Source organism: Balearica regulorum, chromosome 12 (genome assembly GCF_011004875.1).
Source record: "Balearica regulorum gibbericeps isolate bBalReg1 chromosome 12, bBalReg1.pri, whole genome shotgun sequence".
NCBI classification, from domain to species: Eukaryota; Metazoa; Chordata; class Aves; order Gruiformes; family Gruidae; genus Balearica; species Balearica regulorum.
This window is the reverse complement of record NC_046195.1, coordinates 9,495,266-9,521,556: the sequence shown is the minus strand read 5'-3', so window position 1 is coordinate 9,521,556 and position 26,291 is coordinate 9,495,266. Positions and strand designations below refer to the sequence as shown.

The following is a 26,291-nucleotide window of genomic DNA, read 5'->3' as shown; positions in this document are numbered from 1 at the left end:
GTAGCTAGCCAGATGGTAATTGTCACCTTGACTGAATCTTTGCTTTCTTTATCTGCCTTGAAAAAATAATAATCTGATACGTTAATTTTAAGGATGAAGAATTGTGCATTTAGCCAAAGATTGTATTTAGTAGTAATGAGCATCCAAAGCTTGAGCTACTGTAAAGTTTCTTTTGTATATAGACAACTACTTTTACAATTAACATAGAGTCAAGTTGAAAGTATGTTGCACAAGCAATTAAATATTGCTAATATGAAAGTTTATTTAAAAGTCTATTTTTACATTCAAATAATGACTGTAGATTGTAGATTTATATTTGGCAGATATTTTTCTACAGTACTGTGTTAGATATTAGATGGTGTATGTGTGAAGAAACAGCTAGCAACAGCTAGTATTTTCATGACTTTTTTATGATTTTGAGACATGGGAGGTGGGGACCACAGTCATATTACCTGGTCATAGTTGTACAATAGGATCTAAATAGAGAAAGCACCCAGGGAAGATCCATAATAGTGAAACCTAAATTGGTTCTGCTATTTAAAGTCTGTACATTTGTATATCTTATTAGATAATGTAGACTGTTAGAAAATGAGAACTATGAAGTTACGTCTCATGTGATCAGTTCTATGAATTAAATGTATTAGTTCTTCCTTTAATGCAGCAGGTGAAAGACCTCTTTCAATCTTAGTCTATTGACATTTTTTCTTCTGAATTACTGAAGCATTTCTTATAACTATGTTTACAGAAGAGCCAACTTACCCCAAGGCCAGTTTAGGAAAAATGTGGGTTTGGGTGTAGTCTATGGGGCATAAAGTGTCTGCACGATTATAAGATGTCATACTAAGACCTCCATTTTTGTTTCTACTGAAACAAAGGAGAAGGGAATAGGTCAAGGGGTTAAAGGGAATTTGCAGATTAACTGCTACAACAACACTATTTCTCAGATTATTCTGAAAACAGTATGAGTTGACTTTTGAGTCACAGTTCTGTTTTTTCTTCGCACTTTTGTTTTCCACACCAGCAAGGAGGATGTGTTTCGGGGATTCTACCTCAGCAGTCACTAACTGACTTGTTACAAATATATCTTCAGGTCCTATAGCATACCTGGCAATACTTATTAACCGAACAGTCTTTCATGTCTTATATCTAATGGATGTATATAATATTTTACCTTTTAATGTCTGCAGAACACCTAAAAATTCTTCAGAATTTAAAACTTTCAAAATGTATTTCCTAGTTGGAGTAGTCTACAAAAAGAATACATTACCTGAAAAACTTCTGCTGAGTGACATGCAGTATTATTGCAAATCTTTCTTGATTTTACTTTCAATGAGGTGGATGACTGATATTATAGACAGTCTATTCACAGATAATGGAATCCACAGATGGATTCTCTGTCCTTGCAGATATTTAAAAGCCATCTGGACGTAGTCCTAGCAATCTGCTGTAAGTGACCCTGCTTGAGCAGGTGGCCTCCAGAGGTCCCTTCCAGCCTCAACTGTTCTGCAATAAGGAAATATGTTTTGAACACTTTGTATGCAGCCTTTGAAGAAGGATGCATTCTTAATGTCAGTTTGTCCTCTAAGACAAAATATGTTTAACCTCTGTTTATTACTTGAACTGCCTGGCAATTTTGATTTACTGTAGGAAACAACATTTTGTAAATTAGTTCTTAAAGGAGTTCAACAAAACACACAAAATGTACAGTTTGTAGCCTCTCAGTTTTTACAACCTGCCCTCTTCTTTACATGTCCAAAGAATACTTAATTTATTATTTAAGCAAATAGTAGTTTGGGGTATTATATCTTCTTTTTAATATGTGCAGGAGCAGTAATAAGTTTAAAGAAAAGTGACTAATAGCTGATCTAGGGTTTACGTTCCTTTTATGAATATATTTTTTTAACTCTTACCCCTATAATCTTACCTTCATCTCTCCATGTAGGCAGGAGCAGGTAGACAGCAATCTGGCCAACTAGAGATATAGCCAGATAATACAGTAGTGTTATTTCTCCAATTTAGTATAAAAGAAAGGTTTAGAATGCTATTATTTTCATTCTAGTAACATATGAGGTCATTGAAACTTTGGTACATAAATAATTTATTACTGCACAAGAGCCCTGTCAGATAGTCTTATTCTCTATCTCTTGCTGGAGAGAAAAAAAATACACTATGGGCCAATTGCTTATGTATTATTTATTACAACGTGGTTTTGGAGACATACCAGAGTGAAAGTAATTGGGTATATGGATGAGAGGAGACGCGAGCGGTACATGAGTAATCCTCAGATTTAAAGTTCTGTAAGGCATTGTGATGATGTGTGTGTATTAATGAAAGGATTGATGGCTTTTTAGAAAAATATTTAGAAATGCTAGCCAGTGGTTTGTTTCTTTGTACACTGTAATTGAGAATAACTCTATCCTTTTATTTATTTTTCCAGTCCTCACTTGTTATTTTCTAGCTTGCTTTTTCACTAGTGTCTTCTTTCATTCCATCCCTATCTTGCTATCTTTACAGGTGCCTTAGAATAAGCACCATTTTCTTTCCTGATGAGCTTATCACTCTGGATAAACTTCCAGAGTTGCATGCACTCTTCTGAGTTGCTTTTAATGATAACATAGACTCTTTCGGGAGATGTGGGGGGATGATGGGACATAGAATCACAGAATGGTTTGGGTTGAAAGGGACCTCAAAGATCATCTAGTTCCAACCCCCCTGCTGCGGGCAGGGACACCCTCCACTAGACCACATTGCCCAAAGCCTCATCCAACCTGGTCTTAAACACTTCCAGGGATGGGGCAGTGACTAAATACATTTTCAGATTATGTGGGTAGGAATTGATACATACAATATTTTCCTGCACTCAACCCAATTGGGTAAAATGCTAGAAAATCCTTTTTCCTATATATATGTGCACTCTAGAAATCTTCCAGTAATATTACAGGAAATATAATTTTTTAGAACACTATTTTTTACAATTCAACTAAGTCAAAATGTTGCAGATGAACCAATATATAACAATTTGTCTGAGTCTCTCTTGCATATGTGTGTGTTTCATGCACACAAGAGTCTATGTATTTTTTTCTTGCCACTGGTTTCACTCTAGAGTCAGCCGTAAGTCTTTTATACCCTTCCATTCCCACTTCTGTCCTTTGGGAAAAAGGGATATCAGAGATTTAAGACAGTAAATGGCAGTCTGTTCATCTTGGGATTAATAGAATTGTAGAAAGGTTGCTTTAGAAAAATTATGAGAGGAAAACTAATCAGTTAATGATAAAGATGATACATCCATCTTTTGTCTGGGAGTAGTTACATTTACCACCTACTTTAAAGTTAGGACATCATGGAAGGATGATCTGCATCAGTTGCTTGCTGCTACTATGTGTTTAGTCCATCAAAAGAGGGATTAGAGTAAGGAAAATTATACTGAGAGTAGTGATCATCATCTTAAAGATGTTTACCATTCAAATAAAAGCAAACCTCTATTAACAAGAAGTTATGTCTTTTCCAAGATCTGTTAAAAAATAATCCAAGTTTTAGAAACCTTAAGTGAAAGAATTCTTTAAACAACAGTTTAATATGTCTTTCAGAAAAGATAATAGTGTTCTTATGGCTGGTTGTATTTTAATTCTCTATTTACAGGCTTCGTGTTTATCAGAAAATCTTAGATTGTGATACTGCATGTCTTTGAAAAAAAGATAATAACTAAACGAATTGAAGATCAGTTTAATTTAGCATGGTAACTTTTAATGAATTGGTGTGCATTACATCAGGAAATGTGTGTCACAAATACACTTGTGTAACAGTCTAGGGATCTAAACAAAATTCTATTGTTATCAGATGCCCTTTTGCTGGAATAGCTATTCATTAATCCTTTAAAAACAAACCAAAACAAAAAACCCCCACATCCTTAATCAGTAAGGTTTAGCAGAAATCATCCATATTTTGGCTGTTTATTAAAAACAAACAAAAAAGTAAACAAAACAAACCACCCCAAACCACTTCTTTGTAGAGAATGACTTCCTTTTTTAGGAAAAGTAATTCTTTAAAACTGCTGGTTTCCTTCATAAAAGAAGAAAGTGTCTACTACTCCTTACAAGAACAGGAGACTATTTAACACCATTTCATTAACTTGAGAATTAATGTAGAGAGTTAATTAATATTCATTAATTAATATTCATGCAATTTGCCTGCCCTTTTTGTGCTTAAACAGATTTAAAATAAATTTGCTAGACCTAAGAGAAAACCTGAGCGTGAATGTCAGTTCCAAGGATTTATTTATACTGGTTCTGCTATGGAAATGATCACAAATCAGTATTTTATCACCAAGATTAAGAAATATTTTCTGATTTTATTTCTAAAACTTTTAAGCCTTTTAGATCATTGTACTTTAGAAGCAGAAATAACACCACATGATTTTATAATGCAGCTTCGGGATAAAGGAATCTTGTTAAAGCAACTGGCTGAAAAAATATCTAGACATGCATTTAAGCAATGTGATGACTTAGAAAACTCGAGTTCGTAAATATGCTCAAATCTTCCTCTGATCTGTTGGGGAAGTAGAACATTACAATGAAGTGTGAAACTAAAGAGACTCTCTGTTTTGCTGCCAAAGCAAAACTCTGACTACTTTCATAGGACAGGTGCCAGACTTTTTCTTTATACACATTTTCCAGGTGATCAGTGGAGCACCTCTGTAGTTGTGTCTCCCTGGGACTCAAAATAGGAGAAAATATCTGAAACATCTCCAGTTCCTGCTGATGCAAAATTATCATTGAAACTGATGAAACTTTGTCAACTGTGAGATTTACCTTCTTGATCAATAGAGAATATTCTTAAGATAGCTTGCATGATCAAAAGTTTCGGTAAACCTGAAAATGATGACATGATTGATATATAAATAATTCTAGCAAAACCCTGTAGATGTGTACATATAGACACCTGCACATTTATATTGTTTAATACATACCATTTTTGTAAGAGAGTTTTCTTCTGCACTTGCCTCATGTAAAACTCTTATTCACTCCACTGAAAATTAGTAAAATTTTCAGATTAAAAACTATGTAAAGAGAGGGTTTTCCAGGTAGCTCATGTCTTCTAATTGTGTTGCTGATAGAGCTGTTTAAAAATGTTTTTGATACTATGGTAAAGAATATGGTCTATAAAAAGATACAAGTCAACTAGAAAAAAAAAAAAAGAAAACCCTGTTGACCACAGAAAAGACTGTGATCTATTTTCACAAAATAAGTAGTGGTAAAGAGCAAGCTACTGACTGATATGCTAGTAGCTTCTCCAGAACTGACTGCTGAAACTAGTTGTATTTGTTTGTTACACTGAAATCTGAGATGTAATGCGGCCAAACATCTTTTTGACTCTGATTCTTTTCTTTGAGAAATGAGCTCTCTTGATCAGAGACCAAACAGCAGCAAGAGATTTGTCAATGCTGTCAAAGATTCATAAACTACATATAGCTCTAGGTATCACCAATGTAATTGCAGCCTCACCAAAGGAATTCTTGTCCATCAGCTACACATATACCAAGATGGAATAAGGAGAGAGACATGATGAACTTATTATGGAATGTAAAATAAACCAGGAGACAAGAATATGTATAAAATGGATGAGTAAGAACTAAAGCAGTTTTTAATCTTAACCTGTAGGTGGTCTTGTTCCACTTAACACAGAGAGGATAGAGCTGCATCCATAAGGCAGGGAAGATACTGTAAATACGAAGTAGTGGAATTTTGTTTGGGAACTTTAAAAGGCATGTTGGTTGAAATTTTCTTTTATAAAAAAATAAAAGCAGAGGACAAGGAGACATGTCTTTTCCTATTAACAATAAAGGAATTGTGAAATTCGGAAGGATTTATGCATGTTCAATCAGGTAGAAAAAGTCCAATAGAACCAAAAGTCATTCTTTGAATTCCAGTGTACCAGTCTATAGCTCTTAACATCTGTGCATCTCTTTAGTGTTTATGCATAAATATTCCAACTCATTATTACTTTCAAGCAGAGCTGAAACAGTGTGTAATTTGATTTGCTTTCTTCCTATAGCATAAAAACCAGCAGTAAGGAAAGTAACCATTTTTTTAATGTTTTGTTAAGAAGGTCAGTCTCTACTTTCATGAGAATTATCTTGAGACGTTTTTGGAGTTGCTTCAGTTAAAAAGAAAAAGGTAATTATATTACAGAACAAAATATGCTGAGCTTTACAGTATCTGCTATGTGAATGCTACTTGTATATTTTGTAATTGTGAGTAAGCATATGTTCTTGCCTCTTTTTGGACATCTAATGTGTAACTAACAACATTAACCATGGAAGTAAAAAGAAAATTATTACTCTTATATTCTTTAATGCATTTGAAATACTGTCACCACTTCCCTCTTAATAAGACAAAACGAACCAAATCCTTTCACTCTATCCTCACAGATTGTTTTATGAATCTCTGCTTGTTCTGGCTTTTGTCATCCTCTTTCTATTCAATTTGTTTACTTTTTTAGTATGATTCCAAAAACTGGAATGACAACTTCAGCTGAAGGTAACAGGTGCCCATAGAGCCAAGTCATCTCTAATATTACATCAACAATGCTTTCAATTTCAAATACGTTATATACCTTGTACTACTGTCTAATAATTTTAATTTTTTTTGCCATTTTTCATTTTTTTCTTCCAAACATAGAACTAGTTTTTACAGGAGTACTGTCAAGGCAGTGAAGTGAATTCAGTGATCTACGAATAACATTTTGAATTTTAACTGCATCCTTTCAAATACTTGCAGCCCATTCCAGATTGGTGTCTTCTACAAAACTCTATGATATTCTGTTCATCCAATTTGCTGAGAACATTGGCTGAAATCAACCTATATGATATTGGTTGATACCCCTATGCTACTTCTGCCAAAAGAATTACTCCCAAATATCACCATACAACTGTACACTATTTTCTACCAATTTTACCTTTACTGTATTTATCTTACATAGGGAATGTCATAAAAGCCAGATTGCTTATCAACAGAAGAAAATCTGATTTCTTTGTCTTATATCAGTAAGCAATGTTGGCTGATGTAATCTTTTTATTCTGTGTGTGATTATACATTGACTCTTTTAGCCTCCTAGTTTGGGTTTTTTGAAGATAATTTTTAAAGCGTTTGAGATTATTTTAGATAGTTCCTTAAATCTTAGCTAGGAAGTAGATGCAACTCCACAGGAGAAGAAAAAACTTCATACCAACATCAGCTATGAACATCATAGCCTGTGAAATATGTGACTGTTTCTCAGACATTATGTTCTGCTCCTTTGTTCTTGGTCTTTAACTAGTAGGATATTTATATGACTTACAAGTTTGCCACCATTAGCTTTTTATTTTACAACAGGAAGCAAATTTTTGAAGCAAATCTCTCAGTCTTCCCAATTCACCACATTTGGTTTGACCACTGGAATGTCTGAGTGTGATCTAGATATTTTATTGATGCGACCAAGGCAGATGTTGCTCTCCAAAATCACACCTGATGTGCTCAGCAACTAATGGGCTTTCAGTCCACAGGGCCAAAAATGGTATGAAGTAAATGTCCCCAAAACATTTGTGTTATGGACACATGAGTCTTCAGCAACAACTGCTTTGACCTTCTGATCTGCTCTTCCGGCACTAAACTGTTTGCTATTGCACACTTACTCTTTGGTGCCCAAGATGGTCAGCAGCTCGCTCCTATGTCCCAGGCAGCATTTAACATTCCTGCCCTACTGTCGCTTCTATGCTATTACCACAGACTAACTTGCATGTCTCAGTGAAATCCTCATGTTCAATGTAAGAAGCACCAAGAACATGCTTTTGTTTGAGTCCTGAGGGACTACTCTCACAGTTGGTGTCATGCTAAGTGGCTGTTTACTTGGATTTCTTTGGAAGAAACAGGGTGGGACTTCGGCTTGCAAATAAGACTACAATATAGTGGTCCAAGTCAAATATTTTGTGGTGATGTTGGCTGTGTGATATGGAAAGACTTGCAATAATCAATTAACTGTTAGCTTTCATAGGCTATAAATAATTACTTGGTTCCATTTACTGTTATCATTTGTATCAAAAGAGCTAAAATATGCCCCTTTATCCTTTATGGATAATATATGCTTTACCATTCTGATGTGTTCTGGGGTCAGAATAAAGTGCGCTCTGCATTTTACTCCCTACCATCACTCTGACAAGCCAGAGACTGTCAAGAAAGCCCAGTCTTCAAGAGGACTGTAGGGTTTTATGAGACCACCAAAAATGAAGAAGCACTAGTATCATACCACATTCTGCAATCAAATGGTTCTCTTGATAGTCAATAATTCATTCTTTTAGAGGTAAGTTTCAGAAGTTGGTAGAAGTATCTAGTAGCTGTGAAAGACAATAGAAAACAAGAGTCATGAGAGGTCTAATGGGACTCAATTTCTAAACACTAGAGATGTTTTCAAAGCATGTCCTCTTGTTTCAGATTTGCAGACCAGTTTATTAATAAACACACAAATGCAGTTTTTATCTTCACCAAGCTGACCTCCTGTTTTGGCTCTCAATGTATCCGCTAGTAATTTTTCTACATCACTGCTAGTAAAGTGCTAGCAGCAATTCTTCTATTTCTCCTGTCAACCAAGCTTTATTCAAGTTTGACCTTCTCTTTGTCAGACAAGCATCACTCATCTCTTATGATGCGCTAGCTTTAATATTATCTTTCAAGCGTTATACAGTATATCTTCCTAGAATATGCTTCAGCAACACAACATCCTCTAGGCTTACATACTGTAATATTCTGTTCTGTAGTGATAATATTAGCTTCTGGTACAGCATTTATTATTTTAGCATGGCTTAATTTGTGTGATTGTTTTGGACAGACAATCTACTACTTTGTGCTGCTTTTATTTCACCCTGATTTTCATCCTTTATTTCCCTTTCTTAGCAATAAATACTAATTAGAATTGTCCAGCTCAGACTACAAACTACTTCTGACTATGAATACACGTGTTATTTCTATGGAACAGCTGTATTGTTGTCTAATTACTGCAAGTATTATGTCTAAAGGGTTTGCTTCCAGGAATGATGTAATTATCAGTCAATTGGACATTCTTGCAACTGTTTTGCAAAATTAAAGATTAAAATGGTACTTTGAGACCATAATGAACTTGAAATCTTTTTCCAATTTCATGTTATACAATTATGTACACTTATAAGAGTGGAAAACCAAGGTAATATACCTAATACCATTTTAAACTTAGGGTTTCCTAACAGTTTAGAATTTTATGACCTTATTGCAGTTCTTGTGCTATAGGTGGGCGTGGTGGTGGTGAACTAAATATTTGCAATCTCTTTAAAGAAAGAGAAGCATATTAGGATGATGGTCTGCTACTCAGAAAAATGCAAAAATGAAATAATGACACAAGGCTTGAAGAATGCTTATGATTGGAGGAGGGGAAAATCTTCTAAATTTCTTTGATATAAATACCTATACTGACTGATGAGACTATTGTCCAGTTGTACTTCTGACGGTATCATAAACTACAAAAGCAAAAGTCAGTCTTCACTTCTATATCTTCCTTGCTAGTTTATCTTTCATGCTGGAAGAATCTGCCTTTTCAGCATCCTTTAGAGATTTTCTTTCTAGGAAGTTTGGGTGTAGGAACTAGTTATCTTGTATTCCTGTATGAATTCCTGTGTTGTGTGGTAAGTTACAGGTGGCAACATTACTATTAAAAATGAATAAGTCAGACCATGTGTTAATTTGAAAACAGTTGCTAACAGTGTAAAGTTCAACTTGTATAAGATCTACTAGTTTTCAGACTATGTTTGAATAGCAGTTATGCAGCATTAATAAACACTTGTTGGAAATTTTACTTAGCCTTCTCTAAACCTTTAAACTGACATGTGGACAGAAAATAATTTGGAGGCTTATTTGTGGGGGCTGAAGGAATGCCAAATAAGCCTCCCTCACTCACCCTCCCACTCTTGCCCCCATCTGGAGACTTATCTCAGTGGGTACTTGGGAACCATTTTCAGCAGAAGCCAGAATTTAGTGGGTATGTTGATTGTTGTGCAGCTTTTTCATATGTGGAACTTCTTATTAACGGAACGTTAAAGACTAATTTTAACTAGTGAATATTTTAGTTTCTTGTTTACCTAAAGGTTTATGTCTGTTTAGGAGGCTTAGGGAGTGGTAGTAGAGGAGGAAGATTAGAAATAAGTAGCAAAGAATGGTACAGAGCTCAAGAGAACTTTCTTGCTAAGCTGGAGCATTTTTAAATATGGTTTGCTAAATATTCCTTAAGGTTGTTCTTGCCTTCCTAATGTTTTTTGTGTTCTGTCATCAACTTTTAAGAATTCTGCATAGAAAATGAGCTTATTTGGAGAAATGTGATATGATAGCTGATCATCATGCTTTCCTTGCTGTAATTAAAGATTACTACCTTTTCTTTGTATTAACTGTTGTAATTATATAAATTTAAACGAACAAGAGAAACCTTGTACCACTACAGTATCCTTAACAAGGTTAAAACATTTTTTTTCCTCTTTTTACCAGTTAGGTTGAAACACAATTATATTCAATTATCAGACTGCCTAAAACAAAAAAAAAAGAGGTGGGGGATTTTCCTTTTGCCTTCAACGTTTGACATTTGTAAACTAGTAAGTAGCTAGATGACCATCCTACTCTTCTTCATTCCGCTACACAGGTATATATATGGAATGCACTGAGCTGAAATAGCAATAATTATGGAGCAATATCACTGTATGGATTTTTCCTATAATCCTGCTAAAACACCCTCTAGATATCTAAAATGGGATACGGTATAGAGGCATAACATGAAGGCTATACTAGTATTTTGTAATGTTTTGTAATTTTCACATAAATTAAAAATCTAAGGGGGAACAATTGGTTTGAAATAAAATAGGAAGTATCCCACAGGGTTAACTAAATGAACCAGCATTTACACTGTTCTTAGTACATTCATAACTTTTTTAGGTTAGCTGTTTGGCATAGAATGTGTGGATGAGAAAAATGAGTTATATGAAGATAAGCTCTTAAGTAAATCATTGTCATTCAGCAGTATAATCTGAGATGACTAGCCTTGTATCCCTGATTTGAAAATACATTTGGTGGCCTCTTACATAATCACAGTTCATTTCTTATCTACATCAAGGAACGTTGCTGTCTATTCTGGTAGCCTAATGACCACCAAAGTTAATTGCTTGGTGACTGTACACTTCCTGGTCTGGTGCTCTCATATACACAGAGAACCCTTCCACAGTTCAGATTATTTCACTCATGGTGAGTTCAGAAGAAGCAATAAACAGTGAAGTTTTTAAACTAATTTTGTCTCTGAAGATGCAGTCATTTCTTACAAAAAAGAGATGGTCTCAAAATCTCGTTTGGGGAAATTTGCATCAGTTGTCTGCTTTACACAGTTTCTATTGAGAAAAGATGCTGTTACATCGCTGCACTTTTTTAAGTAGCAAGTGAAAAGAAAAGCAAGTTAAACCAAACACGTAATACCTTTTTTCCCTTCCTCATTTCTGATTCTCACTCTCCTTCCTAAATTTAGGCAAAATTAGGTTCCAGTAAAGGAAGTGTAGTGAAATTAGATGGAGCTGGCTGAAACCCAAGAGAGGTAAAGAAAATTTCATATGTCCGTATCTCATGCTCTGAAATACAAAATTCCATTTAATGTGGAAGACAAGTCTCAACAATTTTGTATTTCCTAATATAACTTTCTTAACTGAATTAAACATATAATTCATGTGATTCTTTAGGCAGCTGGTAGCAAACTACCTGCAAACTATTTAAAAATCGCATTTCATATAAATAATACTAAGATTTTTTAATGTGTCTTTAAATGGCACTATCACAAATATTGTTATCATTAGATATTCTAGAAAGGTGTAGGTTGCATGAACAGATTATGGTGAGGCTTCTTACCTTACAAATGATGTCCTGCTTAAAATTTCCATCAGTCCCCAAATTTCTGTTCACCTTTTGGACTCTGTCTTTTTTACAAGTTTGAGAATTAATTCAGTCTCGGTCTCTCATACTTTGAGTCTGGTTGGTATACCCTCTTTTGCTTTTCCTGTCATTCAACCATCTAGATGCTGCTCCAGCACTTTGGTTTTAACTATTCCTCATATTTCCTTTAGCCCTCATAAAAGCATATCCCATTTTGTTTCCACATCCAGCCCAGCTTACAGTTATCTAGCTACCCCTGGCTCTGCTCTTCCCCTGCTTATGAAAATGCTGTAATAATTTTGGAGTGGGAAAGTAGGATCATATGGTTGTCAGAGTCTTCTTTATATGCTTGTGGAGAAAGAGTAGCAAATCATATCTGATGTTGTCAGACAAATACATTGCACAAATAATTTTTTTAAAAAATAAGATTGTAAAGACTAAACTAATTTCTATAAATCTACTCCGTCAAGTGAGTGTTATTTGACAACTAAACCACTACAGCTTAATTTAGTCAAGAATTAATTTCTGAAGCAAAATAAAAATGCTAGTATTTCTGAAGGGGAGCAGGGAGTTTTGAAGTGAGAAAACATCAGAATAGTTCATATCCCAGCAGAAAAAATACCTTAATGGAATTTTCTAAAACATAAAAGTAGAAAATGATACCATGTCCCTTTATATTCAGGAGAAGAACTATGAAAAGTATCAATTCACGGCAAGCAGATATTCTTGGTGTACAGAGATGTGCTTACTCTATTTTTATGAAATCGTAGAATTAGCTATTAGTAATAGTTTTAATTTAATATTCTGTATAACTCAAAACATAAGTTTTCCTTGGGACAATAAGCTATAGTTCATTCTTTTAGGCATACCCTTCCTAAAAGGATTGCTCAAGATCGCTGTGAAAGAAAAGCTAAGATCTGTGGTCAAGCATAAGAAAATGGAAATTTTGTGGTCTCACAAAGGAGGAGAGACTGTTGCATAGTTTGATTTTCTGTGGATTCAAATTTGGTGTTGCGACCTTGCTAAAACCTAGTAGCTCAATTCTCTTTAACCTTTTTGAATAATACAAAATCAGATATAATTGGTAAAACTGACTGGTAAAACGTGTTTTGAACAACTTATTTCCGGTTTCTATTCTGCCTGTTCTTGTGCATGTGCTTTGCTTTGATCATTAGTGGCACAATAGACCCTTTTGGTTTCCTGGATTGTCGGTACTATACTGTATGCACCTTTACATTTGCCAATATATTTTTCATATATGTGTTTGAATGTGATGTGTTCTTGTAGATAAGCTGGTTTAAAAATGAAATGTGGCACTTGTTTAAGGTGTAAATTATTATTTTGTAATGTATGTAATATAGGATATCTCCCAACATATTAAAAATATCTGAAATATTTAAAGGGTCTGTAGAATGTATACTCCATTTGGGGAGTAAAAATGGAAAGATCAGTAAGGTGACAATTAAAACAGTTTCATGTATGCACTGTACTATAAAGTGTCAAAAAAACAAAAAGATGCACTTATTGGTTGAATAGTATATAAAAGCAATTTTAAATGTACTTGTATTTTAAAATTGACAAGACAATAAAAAAAGCGTAGCTTTTCCTGTCAGCAAATATTTTCTGTCTGATGGTAAACGTGAATACATTGTAATTTTGCACGAGGCAATTTATAACAAGATATATATGTATCTCATGTATTATACTTCCACAATTGTACTTCTATTGGCATTTGGGGGATAATTTCTGTCATTATATAAAGAGCTGTGACAGGATTAGAATAGTAACAGTTCAGGAGGTTTTTTTAATTTTTATATTCTTATTAGAAACACTCATTTTTCCTTGAAAATAGAGCATTATTCTTTGAACACTGCAACTATATTAAATATTCATTAAAAAAAATTAAAAAACAAACAACAAAAAAACAAAATCATGTGGAGATGGGATACAGTATATAAGTTATATGGTATCCACCCAGTCCTGCAAGTGGCAGGGGTTCTTATCTACTGAAAACATATTTTTGCTTGTTTAAAATGTAGTGACAGTGGTCTTGCCACAGTGATACAGCTAATCACAGGTATAATTTGGATTCTGCTCTGCATTAGCAGATTAAAACAGTGACTTTTTTATAGCATAAGATATTTTCTCAGAGAGTATTTTGTCTAACCTATATTTTCCCTTCTTCCCAATTCTCTTTCAGATAGCGGTTCTGTGGATGAAAAGGTTTAAAATCATGTATTTATTATAGGGATCATGTATTTTGTTGATGTTTGTTTGTGACTTGACTTGTTCGGTTCCTTCATTTTAGTTGTGAATTTGCATGTTTTTCCCAGCTTTCCACTCTTTTGTTCTCCTTTGAGTGTATGGCAAACGTGTTGCATTTATAAACAGGATAACCCTCACTGTTGTGCTTATCATAATTGCCAACACAGGGGTCTGCTACTGTCAAACATGATATCTGGGATTTTGCCTCTAATTATTATTTATACTGCATACACTACAGGACTTAAAGGACAACAATATTTGGGAAGTAATATTTTATCTTCCCATGGGTTCTTCCAGTGTGTTTCACTAAATGCTGAATGCTACCAAAATGTATTACAAAGCGATGGTTACTCTAGCTTTGGCCTGGAGCTGACCCTGCTAAACATTTTCATACTAGGTGTTACATGTTTGATGCAGTTAAATTCTGTTCAAGACTTACGAAGAGCAACCGAGTAACTATACTTTTTCTGATCTTTATTAAAGGCTCGGATAGTAAGTAGAAGTTCCTTGGATACTTCTAAGCTTTATGCAGTCCAGGCATTTAGTGGGTAAGTGCCAATATGAGTGTGAATTTTGTTGTTTCTATCTGCAATTAGTCTTATAATTTTATAGTATTTTTTCCAAGTTTTGTTCTTATAAGGAATTGAATTAATTTAAAAGGAAGATAGTAAGTTTCATTGTTTGTCGTCTTTTAAATTTTTAAGTACTTAATTTTTTAGAAATTGATACAATTCAGTTGCACAGATCAACGGGATAACAAAATTTTTTACCTCTTTATATACAAAATAAATACCCTTTAAAGCTGTAGTTTGATTTAATGTCTTAATTTTAGTAAATGTGTACTAATATAATAGTATCAGTCTAATATCTTAAATCTAAAAGGTCAAGGGAGAAAGATCTTCCAGTTGCTGAGAGAGAATATGGCAGAAACCTGTACATTTTGTTTGGCTGTCTCCAGATGGGTTATCTTACATCCAGTTCTAGGGATTCCTTCCTTTCAGGAAAATCTCTCCTTCCTATTTTGAATACCTTTTTATTATTCAGTTTGGCAAGGAAAAAAAAAAAAGCCATTAGTAAAATCTATCAGTTATATTAGTTAACTGTTTAAAAGGTACATTATCCTCTTGGTGGTGTAATATATAAGCACTGTTTGTTATAATTATGCTTTGTTACAAAGATAAAGTGATGGGGTCAAATTAATTTATCTTCTGTCTTCTCATTTGTACATCTTAAAGGCTATACAACAGAATCTAGACACTATGGAGTTTTTCCATTTGGATTCCTATGTTTTTTCAGGGTTTTTTTCCCTGAAAGGTACTAATGGTATTAATTTGCTTAATACAATTCACATGCTGCTGTGGAAAGTATAGTTAGGGTAACATTGGCACTTAATGATAAACCTCAAACAAATTTAAGAGTGCTTTCCAGCTTTACAGTGGCTTAGGTACTTATTGTATAGTTTGTCATACCTGGAAGTGTATTTCTTCCTTTTCCAGCTCATAGAAACTTCAGAGTTGCAGTAAAAGTGTGAGCCCATATGTGATGTTATGCAGGATTAGTTGCTGAATACAATGTGAAACATTTTAAATACCGTAAGAGATAATTGATGTGGGTTTTTTATTTACTTTCTCTTTGGCATTAGAATAAAATTATAGTTTACTTCTCTTGGCTCACAAATGACACATTGCTCCCACTTTGGTCAGTTGCAGTTTTCTCATGAGGTCAAAAAGGTTTAAAATATCTCATTACTAAAATTATAAAAAGTTTGGCCTTGTATATTGATCAGCACTATTTTTTACTATGCCAAAACAACTTTCTCTTTGAATGGGATTTTCTAAGTACTGTATCTGTCTACATTTTAAAAATAAAACAAGATAAGTGGTGAGAATTTTCTTTCCTGACTTCCAAATGCAAAACATTAATAGTTCTGTTTGAATTATATTGTTTGTCAACAAGGAACCTAATATATCTGAATCAACTTTGTTTCTCTTGATTAGATTACTGATTTGAATATATTTTCAGCAATGCATTAGGAACAAAAACGTTTATTAAAGCTCTCTATGCTGGTGCTCACATTATTCTTCTAATAGAATCATGGATGGCTTTCATCAGAACATTGCAACTGTGCCAGCAAATTATGACAATAACCTTTTGATTTGATGTATGACAATTTATATTTGGTGGCGGCTTTGTTGGAAAAAAGTAATGCATATCAGAACCAGAAGGCATCACAGAGGCAGCTTCTGATGTTTCCCTCAAATTCTCTTTGTCATATCTGCAAAGAAGGTATATCCTTCTTTTCTCTTTTGTGTTATGCAATGTCAATGTATTTTTACTGATAGGCTTCAATGGCCTCAGATTTGAGTGATTTATGATTTGAGGCATCACAAATAGTAACATACATGACCACTCAGCAGCAGTACTCCGACATCTTAAAAAACTACACAGTGAGCTGTGATCTACGGAAACTAAGAATGATCATACTTGGAAGTATTAGTGTGTAAGCCTGGCACAAAACTTTGGGTTTTGTGTATTAAAATAAATAAAAAAAGTTGTTCATATGAAATACATTGTAGAAATTGACATTCTCAAATACTTTTATAGGTGCTGTTCAGTGCAGAAGTGTATATTACATTCAGTGCTGTATTCTTAGAATAAGAAGAAATGTTTTTTTCTCTAGAAAAATCAGAAATCCAAGACTGAAAATAAAGCTAGTCCAAATCTGTCTTGGATTTATCATCTGTGGTTTTTAGTGAATGAATTTTGATCACTGCATGTGATTCGGCTTTCATTGCTAGAGAATTGTTTCTTCACATAACCAAAATCTTAAGGAAAGTTTACAATTTCATATATATTTTTTTTTTACTTATTTTCCCTTCTTTAAGTAACCTACTTCTTGTTGCTCCATTGCCTTGTATTGTTTGCATCCCCCCCCGTCCCCCCCATAAATAAGCTTAGTAAGAGAGAGCTCATTCTGTCATATTGCTTGTAATCTGCAAAACCAGAAGACAAACAGTTTAACAGCTAGTTAATGTGTAGTTTAGGAATAGCATTTTGTAAGTAGACTGAGTGTAGGTACTGACAATCAAGTATTGATATCTATGCATGCAGGAAGCTGCATGTGACCATACAGTTTTGCTATATGCAGTACTTTCTATACCAATTTCTTAATTACAGTTTCCTAATAGATGTAGGACTTGGAAAAGTAGCGTACAAGAGTGTATAGAATTCTTGGGTTTAGTGGGTTGCACACAAAAACCAATCTCGTGGAAGTAAGGAGAACTTTTACAACTGACAAAGACTATACAGATAGAAGTTGCTCTTTTTATGCCCTCTGTTCCATTCACAGGTGAATAAATTCAAACACGGAATCCTCAGAGAATAAGGTGTGTCAATCCCTTGTACAGATATCCTGTAATCACTGCATAGGACTACTTCAAATGATTGACAGTAGCTCAATACTAGCTCATGTTTTTAGATTAAACCTTACTACTTTTGCTGACAAAGTTTAGACTGGGCCTCTACTCCCTTTGCTGTCTGCAGTATCTTTGTGCAAGCTTCTGTTTCACCAGGTCTACCTGAAAACAGTGATGCAATTTTAATTTAACTTCTCATTCAACTGAAGAACTCTGACATCTCAAAGACTGTTGTGGCTCTGTTTTAATCATGTTTTCCACTCTACTCCTGCATGCAAAAACTAATCCTAAATTCTAGAATCTGTCAGCCTCTTCACTGCCAGAATAACTGGCTGCAGCCTTAGCTATGACTCCTTTTCCCTCTTACTCTCCCCAAAAGTTGTTGCCATTTAAAGTCAGAGGAGATTCTCTCCCTCACAACCCTTGCTTTATCTGTATAGAAATATCTTAATTGCCTCTTTTCTTCCATACTTTTCCCTCTCTTAGCACAGTGCTGTGAACCCACCTCGCATGCACCAGCACATCCCAAGTCCATAGCATAGACCGCAGCTCTTCATTCTCTGCAATGATCTCTGCTTGGCTGCATGAAATGAGAGAAAAAGCCAAGATGCAAAAGAAAAGGCAAAGACCAAATTCAGTTTTCATGGGATTTCTCATGCTACTTCTCTGCTAAAAGGCAAAAGCTCCATCTTTCCTATTCTTTCCACGCTACTGTATCTTAATTTTATTTTTCTTCTTCATTTTATTGAAGATGAGACACTTCAGAATTCATGCTTTCATCCTTTTTGAAAAGTACATGGAGTTTAGCTGGGTTTTTCATCATGTATATGAATCTAGGGTAGTACTGGTTTACTTTTTCCAGAGACTTGCTCTGTATTAAATCACTGCTTGCCCGATGGCAGTCATGTCAGACTGATAATTTTACCACATGGCCTAATCCATTCTGAAATTTGTTAATGGTACACAAATGGTGCTGCATGCAGATGATTACTTCTTTCCTTCAGTGGCGTGTTCTCAATGGTAAAACAAATTTATTTTTCTTGAATTCTCTGATAAATTCAAATACATGATTGTTATGCAGAATATCTTCAGAAGCACACAAAATATAGTCAATGTTATGGGGTTTTTTCCTTGCCTTGAATGATAACTTGTGTGCCTTCAATTTTATCGTCTTGTACGTCAGGATGTTGTTGGGTTGTTATTATTGGAGATGGGGAGGGGAGTAGAGAATTTAATGTATAACCTACATAACACGAACAGTTTGTCTATGGCTGTAGCGTTTAATGTTGCAAAGACTATGCACAAAGACTAGTATTTCACTGTCAATACAGCATTGCCCAGTTTGTTAGTTCTGGTAATGTAGCTATTCTCCTGTTTTTTAACAAAATTTGATCTCACAATCCAGATCAGTGTATTAATCTTTACTTCCAGCTGATAGCCAACAATCTTTGCATACTTATGTTGCTCTTAAATGTTATTAGAAGGATTCAAGTTGTTCTCGTACTGACAATTTGTGCATAGGAGAATTTCTAGTTCATATCCTCAAAGTTGGGACTGTTCCAGTAAAGATGCAAGAAAGAGTACTAAATATGCAGTTGTCCAAGAATAAGATTGAAATGTGTGTATTCAGTGCACAGATATACATTAGTGGAACTGTATTATCCCACTGGATCTCCCTGTGGATTCTCCTACTCTCCACTTAAAACTGAAATTAATTTTCCCAGGCAGGTTTACATTTATTGTTCACATAAGGTAGTATTGTCCACATAAGGTAGTAGAGAAGTAGCCAGTAACTGGTCTTAGCCTGGCTTCAAACTTTCCACAGTTGACATATCTCTGATACTTGGAACCTCTCTTGTTTCAGCAAAGATTTTAATGTGTTACTTGTATTTCAAGATAGTTAACTACTAGGAAGAACAAGTTTGAGGTTTGTTTGTTTTTGGTAATGCTTCTGCAGATAATCACCAATATACCTTGATATGGTATTCATGTTTGGTTTTCCCCCCAGTTTTTTCAGTGCAGGTAAGAGTTCTTGTCTAGTTCAGCTGTAATTTGATTTTTTCAAACAGCAAAACAAATTTTTTCAGGACAATGTGCTGGTAGATTGCATGGCTGCTTTTCCATTCCCTGATCAAGCATTTTGCATTTCATCTGACAAGTTATGAGTAAGGAAATCACATATGAGTAAGGAAATCACATCTCACTTTCCAGCAGTTTGTATGCTGAGATTTCTAGACATTCATTAAAATGACTCATGGTAATAACAAAGAAACATATGCTTACATTTGATGATAATAAAGAAAAAACTTTGTGAAATGATTCAGTGAAGGACTTAGCCCTGATTAACTGCGTGTTTGAGGTAAAAGTCACCTACTTTTCTTCTGTATGCAATAGAGATGGCTTAAATACATAAAGTAGGTAAAACTTGCACTTCATTTACGTTGGCATTTTGTCCCAGTTACAGCAACTAAAGACCAAGATACTTCAGTGGAATTAGTATAAACTCCCAGCATAATCCAGTTTGAAATACACTGTAACAAGTAACAGCTATGAAGCAAACAGTCGTCTTTCCTATGGTAGGAACTGAAACCGGTAAAGGTGGAAGAAGTCCTTAGAGTCTCAGTTTTTTTCTATGATCTTTGCTATGCACTGATTGAATGCAGGGCAAAGAAGTGGCAGGAAGTAATATTGTCTTATGAGAGTTCATCTGGTCATTGAGTTATTGCACAAAAGAATAAGATTAGTTTCCTTTATAAGCTGCAGTTTCCAAATTGCAGTTCTTCCCTGAAGTCTGGTTAGTTTCTTCAATCTCTTAAAAGTATTCAGGTGAATAAGTATGTATGTGTAAGAACTCTCTGGCATTGCTGTATGTCAGCAATTAAGAGAGTTGCAGAACCAGCTGATAGAATGCTTAAACTTCCTGATAGTAGCTACAGTACTGCCCTAGTATTGTCAGAAGAGGTGGTGAAGCTCATTTACAACCAAAATATTTCATGTCCATAATATTTTGCAGATGATAGCTGGAATGAGTTTTAGTAATACTTTTTTTAAAAAAATAACAAAATGGGCACTTCTCGACCACTTTTAAGCAAATATTTGTGATTTGTACAGATACACAGAGAAAAAATCAGATCTAGACACTTCTGCTAAGCTGAACTTGAGCTTGAAATCATAATGAAAAGATTGTGGGGGGAAGTACAGATTGAGTAGAAAACTAAGCTATTTAAAGAGACAGAGGTATGAGTTATGGCAAATTACTGACTGAGCATAAATTACACCACTAATGTCATAATAAAATATCTTTTTATTCTGTAGTCATCTGTCTTGGTTCTGTCATTCGTGCTGTTCCCTCAAAAGCCACACTGTCCTTTTCTTTCTTTGGTAACATCAGCAGCATTCTTAATTCAGACATAATTTTTTCTCCCAGGAAAAGACTATTAGTCATTCTTGAATTTGGATTTTTTTTTCCCTTGCTATATGCTGCTACTTACTTATCAGAAAAAAAAAGGAATGCAGTAAGAACCTCAATTTTAATCATATTTTGTGCTATAGAGCAGAATAATAGATGGAAGCAATTTTACAGATGTTGCTTGTCAGAAGTATTTCTTTGTGGCATAAGAATGTCTTATACACGTGACGAGTTGTATTCACTGCTGATGGAACTGATCCTGAGTAAGAAAGAGCCCTGGGAATCTGAGGTTTTGAGTTTATCCTTTAATCTCTGTAATTTACTTTTCACAGCCTCAGAAACATTATTTTAGTTCTATCATGCTTTTGCTGAGATTTGTAGATGTGTCTAGAACTTGCAATTTGCGTCTACCTTGATCTTTCTGTTCTTGAAAAGAAAATTCTAATATCAAAACTCTGCACCAAAGACTGTTTATGTGAAAATATAAAGGAAATGCATAAACAGTCTATGAATCCTTTTTTCTTTCTTACCTAATGGTGCAGGTGCATCAGAAGGAGGTATGGGAGAAACAGATGATCTCCTAAATTTATAGGATAAGAGTTAGGATAGTGCTTGGAAAGTGGTAATGCTCTTAAGGGTTAAAGTAAACTCTTATCCATGATGATACAGCATGCTGAAAGTTCACAGCTACATAGTTATCTGGATTTAAAAGAGAAATTAAGTTTTGGGGTTTGTTTGTTTTGGTTTGTTTTGTAAGATACAGTATCACCACTTTCATTAGGGTGTCACTGATGTTTCAGTATTGCTTTTAACCTGTTTCATCTCTTTATACTCCAGGAAGTTTTTATTCTTATTTTGATTAGATGCTATGATAATGACAGCCACAGAGATGCATATTGTCAAAGGTAAACTGTGTAGCATGTTATTACCACATCTGGTTCTAGGAAGGTCTCCATCCTGTTTTTGCAAATGAATTTGTCTTGTAGAACTTCCTATCTCCACCTTATAAATTCTTACAAGCTTTATGCAAATTGTTGGGTTTTTTTCCCTTGTTGGGGTGTCTTCATTATGGTCATATTGATACTAAGGAAACCATTTCCACAGACTTCAAGGATAGCAGAGGGAATTCAAAATGAGTCCTTGGTTTTATGTTATTGCAACAGTTCTGCTAAGGGAGAATTAATTTTGAGAAGGATGTTCAGATTTTTCTCTTCCCTGTAAATGTTGAGACCAGATTTTCCTTCTAGACAATTTTTGCAGCACTGTGAATACTCTGTCATTAGCGTTACTACTGATTTGCTGTGGTGTGAGGGTCAAGAATATCAGCAAATGTAGTTTTAATGCTGTTTTGCTGGTGCTTGGGTTTTAATTTTTAATTTTTTTTTTTTCGTTTGGGTCTTAGGAAATTTTTTTTGGGGGGTGGCAGGGTTGGTTGTGGATGTTTGGGTGTTTGGGGTTTTTTGTGGGGTGGGGTTTTTTTTCTTTTCAAAATATTGAAAAAAATAAAGGAAAAAAGTTCACAAGTTGAAATGGTGGCACTCTGAGGCCACATCGCCTGAGGTTAGCATAAAGTCATTTTAGTTGGCTAGCATCATCTCCCTGTGATGTGACAAGAAGCATGACAGGAAAAAGAAATGAGGTCAGAACTTCTTTGCAAGCAACTTTTTTTCCAAAAGCTGAGATGGCCCCAGAGGCCTGTTAGCACAATTTAGGTTATCTGTTGGTCTGCTTCGGTGTACATCTGGAGATGAAGCATTCAACAGATTTGTGATCAGAATGTGGCAGAGGGACACTCAAAGCTGTAGTCATGAAGTCTGTTTTGCTGCCTCAGCCAGAATCTGAGCGTCTGTCAATATATCCTAATGTGTCATTAATTCATATCTTTGCGATAGAAATATGATTAACAAATGTAATTTCAAAATTTTCATGACATTAATATGCATACTCATTTGAGCACACAGTCTGTCAAAATTTGAGTGAATACAGTCCTTTTAGTATAGCCTAGTCTGCCCCAAAACTTTCTGACAGCTTCTTGAATTGGCCAGGATAACAGGTTTTCTTCTATGCAGGGATTTGGCTCTTTTTTTTTTTTTTTCCCCCTCTCATTTGTTAATATAGTAATTTTAGCTCATATTAAGACTCTTTTAATCCAACTTTCATTTTCAGAGAAAGTGCTAGGTATTTCTTTGGTGGCATTTTAATATACCAAGGACCAGGAAAAGCTGTAAATCCAGTTCTATAATTACATTTATAATGCTGGTATTTTCTCCCAGTACTTATACAATTTTAGATCCCCAATTTCAGCTTTCCACTCCAGCAGAAATTATGTATTGCTACCCAAGTGTGGATTTGTGGGTCTTCAGACAGTGTGGCTGTCTCATAATTATTTTCATTAACTTGCATGGTGTCACTGTGATGTTTTTACAAAAGCCACTGACTGCATTTTGTGATTATAATATGCAGCAATGACACGTTTCTTCTTCCCTTCCTCACCCCCTAGTTCAATCATCAAAAAATTCATCTCAATTTCTATGAGATCAGACCAGCATTATGTTATTAAAGCTGCCTAAGTGTTTTATTTATCACATTTAACTACCTAAGTTTAATTATACTATAAAACAGACTCATCTAATCTGAAATATTATATAATCCTAAGAACTTCAAGAAAATTAAGTATCCCAGTAACCTAAAATGTATGTTCAATACCGAGTGATTTAAAAAAACAAAACAGTGAAACCTCACCTCTTCATTTTCATCACTGTTTTCATCTGGAGATTAACTCACACAGAATTTAAAGAGTGGCTGTGATTATTTCCAAATTTTTTATGCCTAGGAATGGAAAAAAGAAGAAAAAGTAAAAACCTTTTTATATTAAATAGTGGGGTGTTTCATTTCTTAATGACAAAAATACAAACATTTTTGCAATGATTGATTTTGATCAAATATAGCTGTTGTGACATAAGATTGATGCCTTTCATAAAATTACAATTATTAAATATTTGTAATATTACTATAACTTAAACTGTAATTTTCTAACAACCACTAGTGAATATGTACAGTGCCACAACTCTTAATTTGTAATTCAGTCCTCTGAAACTGAGGACTGAATTGGGGGGGGGGAACGTTTGGAAGTTTTTGGACAGTTAAATCTATCACGTATACAGCAAAGAGTACCACACTAAGATTCACAATTTCCAAATAGAGTTTTGAATAGTTTAGTAGAGGAACTATCTGCTTATATGGGCTGAAAGGAAAGTTCATCAAGTCCTCATCTGAAGAAAAAAAAACGGTACATGCATATACATATATGCATACATATAGATCATCTGTCACATTCTTCACCATACAGGCTACCTACCAGTTACAGAACTATACATGTTTTAATGTTGGGACTTGCATCTGGATTGCTATGCTGAACTGCCAGTCCAGAAAAAAAATTCAGATTTTATTGGAAGATATTATTGTTTTCATCAGAATTCATTTTCAGTGTTTTGATTATAGCTTTCAAGTCCTATGTTTGTAATAAAAAAAGAATAATTTGAGTGTGCTTGATGAATGTTAGCAGGATCAGATTAAATAGGGTATTATTGTTGCTGCTGTGACTAAGTGGAAATGATTTGTAGTAATGTTTTAAAGCTATTCATGTGACTAAGTTTCTTCAGAATTTATTGACAGCCCAAATATTTGAAAATCTCTACAACGAATATTTCTTTATAACTAAAGTACAGACAGGTGCAATCTAAATAATCTTAAAATGTCATGTGGCACCACAAGTTAGCATAAGGCAAACCAATTTCTCTCTGGAAAATTGCACCAGAACTGCATTCTCCTTGCACTGAAAATGTATTTATGCTTTTCTCCCCTCTATGTCCTGTTGGGTTTTAACTGACATTACCTAATGAATTTACCAGCTCCCAGTTTAGTTACAAATGAATAAAAAGAAATGAGTTCCCTAGTAGATGAGTCCTGATGTGGTAAAACTCCAGACTAATTATTTTTCTGTTGTCTAGTTGCTGGTGGAGATGAAGTGAAGCCAATTGATGGTGTATGGTGACAGTTTATCTGATTAAGTATTTGTGTGTGAACCTAACACAGCACCATATTCTGGACTATATCTAAAGAGAGTCAAGGAAAATGAGTCCACAGAAGCCCTAGTCAAGACTATGAACCAGAATTGATCAACTGTAGGGAAAAACTTCTTACTGCTATCTTAGCCAGTTTGGTCACACTACAGGGCAGTTACAATATTTCAGGCATAGTGTATCATACACACACCAAACTCTCATTTGAGTATAGAGAAAAATTTCCTAATGGGCAAAAGGTAAGAAATGTCATTTCACCAAAACTGGACGGTTCCAGAGAGTGTAGGACTATTTGTACCGTTCCTTTTAAATTCTTTGCAGTAATTATATAAATGTGTCACATGAGAATCATTAATTTTTCTATTTTATACATTATTTTTTCCTTTTGCCTACAAATATCCTTTGGACCAACAGGCCTCTGTGCTGTACAGGAAATCTTTGCTGGGTCAGTCACAGCTGTTAAAGTATCTTTTATCCAAGGCAGTGAATAGCTCAGAAATTATTAATCCACTGTAAGGTCACTGGCTATTTGAAACTGGTTGTTGCTTTGTGATATGATAGTGACATGTGTTTTGGGGGGTTTTTTGGTTTTTTTCTAACTAATGTGAAAAGGGATACAATTTATGGAAAAACTTTAATAGTTATAATTTATTTGGAGAAAAAAGTGCATTGCATTTTCATCATCTAACTTTAGCACCATATGAAAAATAGTACTACATTATTAAGACAGAGGAAAGATCTTTGAAATCTGCGTGGCTGATGGTGTTGGGAGAGCTGAGCATGGGGCTTCTAGAATTTCATCTCAGTTCTATTTGAATTTGTGGAGAAAGATCCTTGAATCCACAGTCTGTTTTAAAGTTAAACCCGTCAAATTTGGGTATTGAATCTTGTGTATATCAGTGTAAATATTGGATCTTTATCAAGGTCTTTGCAGGTATGTTGAACTACAAGATGAACCTGAACATTATATTTAATCTTTTTAAATCCATATGAAAAACAGTGTTTGGAGTGTCCTTGTTTATTACAAGATATGAGAAATGGGCTGTGTTCCCTCTATGGGGTTTATCTGTGTATCAACAACTCCCAGTGTATAACATCTAACTTACTTTTGAGCTTTAATACTTGGCAGCTGTGATGAGTGCCTAATCACAATAATACACTC

General features: G+C 34.5%; 1 protein-coding gene across 3 annotated transcripts in view; it reads left to right on the top strand.

The window, feature by feature from the left end:
• UNC13C (unc-13 homolog C) overlaps window positions 1-26,291 on the top strand; it is a 216,060-nt gene that overhangs the window by 60,784 nt on the left and 128,985 nt on the right. For 2 of the 3 annotated variants that reach the window (XM_075764598.1, XM_075764599.1), the window contains one exon: window positions 14,706-14,770. In XM_075764598.1, the coding sequence (XP_075620713.1) occupies window positions 14,706-14,770 (65 nt within the window). Of the gene's footprint in view, window positions 1-14,157; window positions 14,181-14,705; window positions 14,771-26,291 lie in introns of all 3 variants that reach the window. The other variant, XM_075764600.1, reaches the window with a different exon arrangement.